The following is a 12359-nucleotide window of genomic DNA, read 5'->3' as shown; positions in this document are numbered from 1 at the left end:
TAATATTTGACCGGGGCCTCAGTTGCTGTTGCTCTTGCGTTGTGCTCTTTGTTCAGGCTATGGACCTGTGGTGTCTGGTCCCTCCAACCATTTGAAGATTTCTTGTGGACGTGTGTTGTCATTACTTCAGGTGGAAAAGAACCATTTTAAACGTAATTTTCTCAAGAATCTAAATAAAGCTATCTCCGTTTCCAATCCGTTAGACACGTATGTTGGTACAAATGATGTGCCTTTGTTAAGCACATTAATTTCCTCTGATGTCAAAATCCTTTGTGATATGTTCACTACTAGATTACTCGCTTGACTATCCGTTGGGGTCGACCGCTTTCCGTCACCTTTTTTATTTTGTCCCCTCCTGATTCTTCTGTTCTTTGTTCTGTTGGTTTGTCCTGCGGTTGATTTGTTGATTGACCCTCTGCTAAAAAAAAGCAGATTTGGTAGGAGGCGGTACTGCTATCGGGCTTTTGAAGGTATGGAAACTTAGTGACTTTACGTTATCAGAGCCTCACTCAGAGTGAGGATGTTTTGACTAAGGGCATAATTTTTTATTCACTACTAGGATAGTGGCAGTGTGGAGTGAGAAACAAACATTGAGGTCGAGGTCACCTGCGGAACGTTAGAGATGGAAGGGAGTGACTGAGTATACAAAGGGGTAAGCGTTCATCTAAGATGTGCGAATTGAATATTATGCAGCAAACATTGCGGGAGCCAAATCAGTTAAAAGGGGAACCTTACTTTTTCAGTTAAGAATTGGTCACTCGACAAATTCAGGTCAGGACCGAATACGGAGGAGATTATTGAAAATCGAAACTTCGACCAGCGAGCACGAGGGTCGAGCGTGAGTAGGAATGCCTGGATTTAGAGGGTGGAGTGTGCTTGAGGGACACCTGGCAGGGATGAGGACACTGGTAGCACCAAAGGAGGACACCAATATAGAAAACACTGGGGAAATTACTCCTGTGGCTTACAAGCTTCCACACTTTTGTATCATTTCTTTCCTTTCTTTTATTTTCTGCACTTTTCGGCTCATTTGATCATAAGTGCTATCCCATTGGAATAATGAAAAATTATCGATAGAACATAACAAAACATACATTTGAAATGTGTATTATTTATGTTGTAGTGCTCACCCTTGGAATGAAAGAGAATCAAAGAAGAAGCACAAGAGAATAATTTGTAAAATGTTTAACCCCTGAAGAAGGGTTCTACGTAACCCGAAATGCATTGGGTGTTTTAGGAACAACAATTTGTGTATTGATTTCACTTTTGGTTTGATCATGGAACAAAAGCATTTTGGAAATGTATGATCTGGATATTTTGCTTGAAAAAAAATTTGAGACCTATTCATTTAGTCAAATAGAAAAACATGTGAGAAAGAAACTTTTGCATTGATTTTTTGATTACTGTATGGCTGATGTTTCATATTGAATGAATAACAGTTGACAATACATTTGAAGCCTTAGGGACTACATCCCTATGTGCACCAGGAGTCAAACGACTCGAAAAGATGTCGACAAAAAAGTCGCAAAAGGAGAGTCAAAAAGTGATTTGAGGTACCATTCTCTCTGGATCAGCGCTGGCTGGCGCGGAAAAATAAAGTACTGATGTCAGCGAGCAGGGGTGGCGTCTAAGTAGATACTGCAACGTCATTCCGGCGGTCACGACGCCAACGACAAATGCGGAGTCGACCGATGCCACTTACCGACGCGCAGGGATACTGTTGAGGAAAGAATTTCCGGATTCAGTCTGGCGCCTGGGGTTAATTCTAAGGTGTGGAATCCATAACTAATAGTACTTTTCAGATCAAGTTAACATAGAAAAGCTAAAAAGGCAACAAAATAAAGAAAAAAAGTTAACCTTAAACAGTAGCAACAGAGCAGCCCTGCTGGGCCAGCGAAAGGGCAAAACGAAGAATGTCACACGTGAGCAAGAAGAGGATCTATGGATTCATATGGATTTAACACATTTGGCTGATCGTCCTGAATAAACAGTTTTGGTGGAGTATCTTCTAGGAAGTAAAATCACGTTCACCACTTCAGGGGGTAAAGAAAAGGAACTGCATCTTTTGGCAGGTCTCGCAGGCATTGATGTTGTGGTCAGATCCAAGGTACCAGATTCAGGTGGCATGAGTATCTGTTATGGAGAACTGACCTTTGCAGCTGCAACATGGCTTCACAGTCATAACATGGCTTGAAACCAGATTGTTTGAGGTGTGACACCGGAAAGGAAAACTGCACCCAACTATATCAAAAAAGAAAACTTGTTGAGAACAATTACAGTCCTGAGGAGAGTTGAAGACCTTTGGGACGCGCTGATAGCACAGAAGTGGAGCCGGCAAAACCTACCAGAATGGGAGGGGTTTTGAAAAGTTCCAGATCCAGGCTAACGTATGAGATATTTAAAAGATGAGGCATTTGCAGGAAGCATCCATCAAAAAATAAAAGCAAAGAGTACTAATGCATCATAATTACGGCACCCACATGAACTAAATTAAATAAATTAGAAACATTAGAATATAAAACTGAGTCACACTTCTTACACAGATCAATTAATCCTAAAAACTCAAAGTACCATTCATAAACGACCTATTCAAGAAACTAAGGCAACGTACTGCAAAAACGGAGTCGAAGAGGCACAAAACAATTCAACACATTATTTGCCTTTTAAAATAATAGCATATTCTGTTATCTCCCTTCCACGGCGACCTTCACAGACTTTGCCTCAGGAATCTCATCTTTCTCCCATAATGATGATGAATTCAAAGTATCCAATCTAGTTAAAAGTTTGCGGTTTTGGACTTGTTCATAAAAAGCATTGTTAAAATTAAACGATCTACTTTTTCAGAGCATTTTATTATAGTTATGAAACGTATGCCACAGTAATCTTCACCTGCAAATCATCGGATTAAATTTTACCTGTCGATTTTGCACTACCACGTTTACAAATCAAAGATATAGGGGCCCATTAAGATGTCGGGCGGATTGCCTCCGCCAGGCTGGCGGTGTCCACCGCCGGCCTGGCGGAGGCAATCCGCTCGACATGCATGTCCTGATTCCCCCCGCCAGATTAGGATGGGGACTTTACTGCTGCGGTCACACTGCGACCGCGGCGGTGATAGATCAATATGGTGGCGGACACCGCCAGCCATATTACGATGGCTAAACTCAGGGGCCTTTCCGCTGCGGCAATGCCACCACGGAAAGGCAGGCGGTGATTGCTGCGGGCCCCCCCCCCGCGGGGCCCCCAGATGATGCCAGTGTTGGGGGTGCACATGGGGTGTACTATGGTACCCCCCCCACATTTGCATATGCAAAGCGGCAGGCACCGTGCGGTGCCTGCCGCTTTGCGTATGCAAATGTGTGCTGAAATGTTTATCATTGTGGCGGGCGGTGCTGAGTGCACCGCCCGCCACAATGATAAACATGTAGGATGTGCCCGCCACTGTGGCGGGCACATCCTAATTCCATCTACGGGACCCCCGCCCTTATGGCGGCCGGTCCCGTTCTCCGTTAGGGTTGCGGGCGGACAAAGTCCGCCCGCAATCCTAATGTGCCCCATAGATTTTCAACCTTTAATTCTTGTTAACAATTTATGTGTCATCAGCATTTGCATAAAACTTGACAGTAAGACAAAAGCTGTCCAGCTTTTTTTTTACCTGCTAACTTAATTCTACCTTCCACACCACCCAGACTGAAGTTAAATGCCGTTTTATTTTACATTATAAGAAACAGCACACAAAACATGAACCATAACAGGGAGTCCTTTTTCTTGCCTATCTGTTCCCTACGGTGGCAGGTAATTACTGGATGGAGGGATACAGCAAACTAAAATAGCTATACTTCCATGTTCTCAGTCCTATCATACCCCATAAAGCACTTTACAAGGCCCTGGTGTTGCCTGGTAATTGCTTAACCATGCAAATGAGGAAAAACACAGCCCAATCATTAAATTATATTCCTTCTGTGCTGTTACAGCATGAGAGGAAAGAAAGTCAATTTAGCTAGTAAACGGGAGTGGGTATGAAGACGAAGCCTCGAGGCAATTTACACAACTCCAAAGTGTCATTTTTATATGCCACATTTTAACACCCGAGGGAAACTTTAAATCCACCGATAAACTAGTTTAGCACATTTCCTCAAAATGGCATAAGAACTTGCAGTCCTCAGACGGTCATAAGAGGAAACAGCTTTGAACATGAAGTACTTACATTGCTTGCAAACTATCTGCAGTTAAATTATTCCACATGATCTCGTTCGCTTGCAGATTTTCAATTTCTTCGAGCAGAGATAAATCAAATTCTATCTCCTGTTCCTTAGACTCTGGCGACCTATTACAAGAATGTGAAATCATTACTGCAGCAGTTCGAACAGTCATACCTGCGGAAATTCATCAAGGCGACATTACATTTCTGAGCAACGGACACGAACAATGCAACAATTGAGAAACATGCACGCGCTCCCCCAGCCTCAAAATAAATGCCTAGTAAAGACGGGTGTTTGGAAACTACCCCAACAGCACCCACTTGAGAGTGGTCCCAGTATCAGTGATACTTGGGGTTTGGCGTTATCCCAGAGTCGTATAATCAGATGAACCATTGTAACTGGCCCTTAGTTCCCAAATTCGCCAGGTTCATCACCGGTTAGTACCTAATCAACTTAAAAGCATTTCTTAACCGTGAAAAAGTGCCAACATATTTCTCATAAATAGGTAGACTACAGTTTATACAATCGACCATTTTTCGTTAGATTTTCTTAGGTTCAAATATTTGTTAAGTTCATAAAAATACAATAAGCCCCCATGCCAGTCTGTTTTATTCACCCTTCTTTTACATGGGTTTCATTCTTTCAAAGTAAAGTATAAAGACACGTCACACTGCACATGTATCCCGGATACCTATACTGCAGATATCACTTGTATGCTGTATTTTTCATTACATTAGTTGTGTATTTTTTGGTTAGCTGTTGTATTCACATAATAACAATGTATTTGCAGTCTTGATATACAACAGCCAACCAAAAAACACACAACTAATGTAATGAAAAATACAGCATACAAGAGATATCTGCAGCATAGGTATCCGGGATACTGCTCACTATGAAAAAAGTTATATCTGTAAGACTTAAGTGCGAGGATGGTGCACCCTAAAATACTTTCATGACTACAATGGCATTAGGGGTGTTAGTAGTACCAGGTCACTTAATCATAATGAGGAGCTTCAAGTTGCAGTTATTTGTTATGTTAGAAGAAAGTTACACAGGAGGAGGAATGGCCACATAATGCGGGAAAAGATGTGTAAGGTGAACATTTTAAAGTGTTTTAATAGAGGAGTTTTATTTTCCATAATTCACAGTGCTGAATTCATTCGCAGAATATTATCTTCCCTAAACAAATAACGTTTAAATACAGTATTTCGTTTTTCTTTCAGTACAGGTCAAAAAAACTTTCACAACGTCACTGCTGCAAAGATATCATTAAGTAGCACACCAGACAAGCTCAGACTTGTAGGCCACTCCTTGATGAAAGCATCTAGCAATTAATTCTCCCCTGTGCATGAAAATAGACAGTGTAAACGCAGAACCCTTTCAGCAAATAAGTTATCCTGTCCTACATTGCTCTTTATTTTCAAAAACGTTAAAATATCCTACACTGCACTTCTTGGTTTTAATTCCTTACAGATGTCTTGCTAAACCTACTCTATAGTGTCAAAGAGTAAAGACTGGTGTGAGACAATGATGCGTGATGTCAACCTGGTCAAGGACTGGGTGCTGTGATGCACAAAAGAAGGCCAAGCCAGAGGCAATCGATGAACCTTTTCCTCTACACTAGAGGACCTTGTCTATGTGGATGACCTAGCAATGCCCTCACCAGTAAAGCAGGAAAATATATCTGGCCTCAACATCTATGCACCAGTGGGCCTGAAGATCAACGGGAAGAAATCAGAAGAGAACATAACAGGAACACCCAGCATCCAAAGCCCTTCACCACTTATTGTGGGGGAAGGTGACCTAGCCATGAATCAAGAGTTCACCCACTTAGGCAGTACTAATAAAATATGAGGGAGGAGCAGGCATTGACATCGAGACCAGACTGAACAAGTCCTGGAATGCCTTTAGGATGCTGAACAATGTGTGGAGCTCATCTCAGTACAACACCAACACCAAGTTGAGGCTTTACCGGAGCCTATCCAACAAAGACACCTTACCCAAACACTGTCCTTTAGAAGTAAAGCCCACCACATCTGAGATACCGGAAAAGAAAAATAAAGATTGCAAAAATGTACAAATCTTTGGTTAGTAACATCCCAGACATGTTTTTGTCAAACACGTTTTTTTCATTTCTTTAAAGCTCTTCATGGTGGATACTCTATCTAACTGCGGGGCTGGAATGCGTATAGGAGTCCAATGTTCTATTCAAGCCACAGTGGATCAACTAGCGAGTGTCTTTGTGGAAACTTCAATGAGCAAAACATATGCAGGCTCTCAATTGTGGCAAAAAATTCCAGCCATGGCTCTCCACATTGTCACAAGTTGCCCAGCACCACCTTGTGATGTAGACTCCATTTGTGATTCACAAGACACCGCTGGCTGAGCTAATCTGCTCTGGCATTCATAGATCCCACCAGATGGCTCACAAACAAGGAAAGGATCTGACACTCCAGCCAACTACAAAGACACTGAGCCTCGGCACAGGACCTTGGACTCCACTCCACCCTGCTTGTTGCAGTACCACATGACATGATGACTGTGACCTCTCATAGAATTAGCAACAGCCTCCCTTTGATGGACAGCCACAAGGTCTTTTGTTCAAGAAGTGTGGCCCACAACCACAACAGAGTGACATGGAACTGCGCTTCTGCTGGAGGTAAGAGTCTCTTGATCTCCATCTCCACCAGATCTCTCTACAACCTAGCAGCGACTTGTACATCACCAATTTCAGCTCTGGATGGGGAAAACAGAAGGGCCTGCCACTGAACCAGCTGCGTTCAAGCAGCCGCCACTGCAAATAGTGAGCTGTCCCTTCCAAAATCTGGACGGCATCGGTCAGATTTCCTTTGGCTGGGCCTACTGGAATGTCAAGTTCCAATGCAGAGTGCACATGTGCCACCTGGTGTAACTGACCCAGGAGCAGCAAGAGGTTAAGAGGCCAAGAAACGTCACAACTACACTCACTGAAGCCAAGGCCGAAACATTAAGATCATAGCCCCAATGCCCACTGCGGTGAACGAAAAAACTTGAATTGCACCGTGTCCAAGATAACCAAAATGAATGGCAACCTCTCCAAAGAAGTCAAATACGAATTCCATTCATTGATTGTGAAGCCCAACAATGTCAAGAGGGAAACTGGAGATGGCCTAGAAATGACTGTTGCAAGTTTTCCTTCAACAGCTGATCAAAGAAAGCTGGAATGCCCAAGCTCTAAAGGTTTGCTGCCACCACTTTCGTTAACACCAGGGTGTCACTACTGAGGCCAGAGGTCTCTGTCCTTTTATAGCATAAGAAAATAGCGAGCAGCAACCCTCTCGTCTTTAAAAGCCCAGAACACTCTCTGTAGCACATTTTGACAGCAACACCTGCACCTCCTCTAGCATAATGGAGAGGTGCTTCTCTGAAAAGCAATCAGATGTACGAAGAAGATGTAGCCACACAAACAGAAAGGGTATGGTATAACCATGCTGAATGACTTATAGGAGTGATCTTTCACATGTGATGGACCACCATGTTCGAAGGAAATGCTGGATCCTTTCCCCACAGGATGGTTGAGTGCTGCAAAGGGCAAAACAAGGTAACTTAGAGGCTGATGCCGCAGGAGAAGGGAACTGGGAGAACTGGTGTTGCTGTTGGCCTGAACATTGTGTGCCAGACACCTGTCCTCAGCCTCTAAAGGTCTGAGGTCACTGTTGCAGTAGTAGCGGCAACTGACGCTGTCTGAATGCCACCCCACTGGAGTAGTCCTTGAACGTCTCGGAACTGCTTGGTAACAGTCAACAGTCCCAGGGAGCATGCTGTTCCCTTATTGCCCTTAAAATGCTCCAGGGCAGAACCTAATTTTTCTCCATAAAGGTGTCAGCCATCAAAAGGCATTTGAATGAGAGATGCTTGCACATCTCTAGAATGCCTCAGGGGATGCATCCAAATGTGCTAGTGGAGCACAACGCTAGTGCCAACCGATCTCCTCAGGCAGTCCATAGCATATCATCCCTGAACCTGAACACAAGCAAACCAGGACCGGTTTTACCATAGTTATGGGCTCATCAACTGGGCTCCTTAGTATTGAGGCTGGCACAAATCGGGAAATGGTCGAAAAAATTGTGGGCTCAGCCACACGTGTCTGAACAATGCAAGAATAACCACACTTGCCTTAATCACAAATATACCCGGTAAAAGCAATGCACGGTCTAGATGCTGGAATGGGCGGGTCCACGAAAAGGAAAAATCGGGAGAGGACACGGTGAGGTAAGTGGGGCTGGAGCTGGGTTTTAAAGAAGTGGGGGTAGTTTCTAGGGCTTAGGGGAATTTGGGGTAGTTTTTAGAGAAGGGTTACACTCACCTGACCAGTCTTAACCACACATGTCTTTGTCATACATGCCTTAAAAATGCATATTTTGTGGTAATGGCATACGCTTGGTTAAGACTTGCTTGGTTAAGACCACGTGGAACTGGCATTAATGGTTATCACATGCGTGGTTCCGTCCCACAACTTCACAAATCACATATTAGGCTGCGTGCTGGTCCCCAGTAATTGTTTCAGCCAGAGAGGCTCTAAAGTTTTCTGATACCACCGGCAAGATCTTGCAGGCCAAGTCCCTGAGGACATGCATATAAGGCTATTCGTAGATAACATTTGTTTTTCAAATGTCTCAATCCTCTTGGACTTCCTATCCAGAAGAGTTGTGGGAAAATAATTCTGTTAACCGTACTGTTTCGATGCCTGAACCACCACGCTCTACTAAGTAGGATATTTAGTGACAAAATCAGAATCACCAGGCACCAGTCTGATAAACGTGGTCACCTGTCTATTCACTGGCGGGAAGGAACAGGGCTTTGACTAAGTGCCCATCTAAGTATCAGTGATGATCTACATCTGCAATCACAGCAAGACTTGAGGTCTAATGTTTTGGGGGGCGGGGGGAGGGGAATTGTTCCCTAGCACACTGGTTTAAGAATGCTTTACAAAACGTACTTTTTTGGGTAAAAAAGTTTGCCACCTTTAGACTGCATTACTTTAAAAACTTTTTTACTTTAACACTTTTTAAAACATCTGTAACATAGGTTTGTTAAATAAATATAAAAATGTTAGCGTCCCAATACCAGACTTAATGGCTCCGCTAATTCATGTTTCTAATGAATGCAGGTCCAATATTGAGAATCCAAACTATTTCCATTGTTGCACAATTCAGCACCCATCCAAAGGTGGTCGAAGTAATGGTGGCCACTGTTCCCAACAAATGAGGTATAGGCAACTGTTTCCACTCACCAATTAGTGTTCGCCCTTGTGTTAAATCCACAAGTCAGGCCAATTTATAGTCAAATATCGTAGTGAGGTGCCTGGATGCCAACTAATTATATTACTCAGTCACGATCACTACTTGCTAGTTATAGCTAGGATAATGTATTGATAGGAAAAATGTTTTTTGCTTTCCATATAACTTTGGCACAGTTTGATGAACCTTCATGAAACATCCCAAAACAAAAGGTTCATCCATCTCAGCTCCTTCCTGGAAGGTTTCGGGGTGATCCGTCAAATTCAGGGGCGAGAAATTGGGGGTGAGTTACACCGCAGGCTGTAGTCCGGCCCGCAACACGTCTATCTTCACCAGCGCAAGCTGCTGTTCAGCCAGTGGCCCCTCCCTCCTCCTCTCGGCCAACCCACGGTTCTGCACGGCCCACTGTAGCTGTCTTGGCATCGCGGGTACATCCTGCGCCGCCTACATATAATCAGCCAAGGGCCACAGTTCAGCCCATGGTAATCTCCCCTCACGTCTTGAACACCACAAATCTATGTGGTGGTGCATTACTGTTTCTTTCGTGTCTCGGGTATGGAGCAGTTCCAGTTTTGGAACTGCGGCTCCCTATGCAAAGTGCTGCGAGCACAGTAATACACTCACCTCACACCTGGGGAACAAATATAACAGCCACCATAATGTCTGGGAGCCATTTTCCTGCAAGTTACTCTTCCCATATTCAGGCAGACAAACTCCCAGAATTCCTTGGGAATGGTTTTCTTGCGCCATTCTATAACAGTGACTTTTCTTATCCTTTTCATTACTACTACCCTATCCAAGATGGTGATTGTTCACTTCCTGCCACATCACTTCCGGTCTGCCCTTGTGTTACATTGTCGGCAGCACCGTGGCTACCGGAAAGGGTCACCTATACCTCAGACAAACCAAAACCTTTAAGAACCAAAACAAATCTCTGAGCCGCCAAACATGACAGAGGGATGCAAAATGAGTTTTACCCAAGCAACTTTTCATAGGATAATTGAACAGTGATTCCACGAAAATAGATAATAGGAACTGTACCAAATGTGGCAAAAAGATAGATGCTGGTCTAGAAAGCATTTTTTTGTGATTTTATTTTACATCATAGACAGGTAGGGTGTCCTGGAGGGACCCCTCACTGGGGGCCCATATACCTTTTTTCTTTTAAAACAGTACCCCGGATCCGCAGTATTTATAAAAATAAAAAGAAGCAGGCTCCTGCCTTTTTAGCCACCTTCCTGAGCCTATTATAGGCCCCAAGGATTCCCATCCCCTGGGCCACAACACATTAAAAGGTTGTGGGTGACCCAGTCCCCACCCAGGACACCTATAGCGATTGCTACCCATGGAGCTTTTAGGGGAGCCCCAGGACCTCCACTAGCTCCCGTGCCTACATCCATTGCGGTAAGGCAGAAGCCAGCTACATCTGTTTGTTCCTGGGCAGCGGGAGCAGCTTTTCTCTGCCTCTGTAGGCGGGAGAAAACCTATGTTTCATGCCTGCAAGAGCATTGAAGTTAAGAGTCTAAGCCCTCCCTGCCCGTGCTCTTGAAGGAAGGGAACTGCAGTGTCCGGGGGAGGGGGGGAGGTCCCTGGGGCACTACTCTTCATCAGGCATTGGGTAATGGGGTCCCCGGGGCCCTGGATGGCTCGGGGAAACGGCCTCACCACAAAAATAAACAACAGCCCCAGGGGTCCTCAGTGCCCTTGGGAACAAATCTACCCATCTATCTAATCTAGGTATGATCTCTGGCAGAGCAACCTGAGAAGTACTAAGGTTCAGAAATGCCCAAACTAAACTGCAGACTTTCTTGGAAGACACATCTACTTTCTGGAACTCACCTTCTGCTGTTTTAATGACCATGCCTTCATATATACCTTTAGACGAAGTTTAAAGCACAACATTTCCATATATTTCAGAGCTAAAAAGACAATCTTGTTTTGAGTTAATCAACTGCCATTCTAATTTTAAACTATTATGAAACTATTGGTTTGTTGTTAGTGAATGAGTACTATTCAAAACTGTTAACTACATTGACGGCTTATTTACAAAACTTCCAAAATGCAGCATAAGAAACCTAACATCAGGCATTAAGGCAGCTGTTTAAAAGTTACACAAGTCATACATTATAATTATTGCATTTTTATTTTTTTGTACAGAGCTGAAGGAAACAATAGATGATGAAGAGTAATCTTTGAAACTGGACATGAGAAGAGTAAACAACCAAGTCATTAGATTCACTGTGTTACAGTGGAAGAGATGGATGCTCAGATTTTTCAAGAACGTTTTGAGGTCCCCCAACAGGAAATGAGGATCAACAAAGGTAAAAGCCTTACGACTTTACTGATTTTCCCTACCCTGTTGTCTCTCAAAGGGTTAAGTGAGAGACTGCAAAGGGAAAATGACCTTCAAGGCATGAATCGGATAGTAAACAGTTTGTAAAGATACTTCAAAGCAGACTCCAGCAAGTCTCTATTGACCAGGCAAAGATTTGTGAATTCAATCCTTTTTTAAATCTGTAATTGAAGGCAAGGTTTCAAGGTTACTGTAGTGTGGCCTAAGGCTTGCTTTGCACGCATGTTATATTAGCATGGCTTATTAGAAGTTTAAACAGCATTTTACCTTTTGCCGCTTTTGCACACGACACTGCATATAGCTGTTTTTGTAAGTTAGGCTTCGTGAAGGTCTACACATGAGAAAAGGTTTGTTTTCAACATCTCTAGACTTACATCGTGCCCCTAGTCTGCATAGTGAGTGCTGAAGCAGTCAAGGTCATCAAAACATAGTAGCTGTTGTTCGACATGATCGAGTAATGCTTTTTAGACACAACAATTAGGCAGCTGTGAGCCAACTGAGATTCTGGTACCCTTATTATTGCCC

At 43.5% G+C, this 12359-nt stretch overlaps 1 protein-coding gene across 1 annotated transcript in view; it reads right to left on the bottom strand.

Annotated features, from left to right (window-relative positions):
- The window catches only part of FER (FER tyrosine kinase), a 1097899-nt gene that overhangs the window by 775626 nt on the left and 309914 nt on the right, over nucleotides 1-12359 (bottom strand). Inside the window, exon 7 of the mRNA XM_086961004.1 lies at nucleotides 4208-4327. Coding sequence (XP_086817130.1) covers nucleotides 4208-4327 — 120 coding nt within the window. The remainder of the gene's footprint in view (nucleotides 1-4207; nucleotides 4328-12359) is intronic.

This window comes from Lissotriton vulgaris, chromosome 3_1 (assembly GCF_964263255.1).
Source record: "Lissotriton vulgaris chromosome 3_1, aLisVul1.2, whole genome shotgun sequence".
Lineage (NCBI taxonomy): Eukaryota > Metazoa > Chordata > Amphibia > Caudata > Salamandridae > Lissotriton > Lissotriton vulgaris.
Note: the sequence above shows the minus strand (reverse complement) of the source record. Positions and strands in the feature narration are given on the sequence as shown.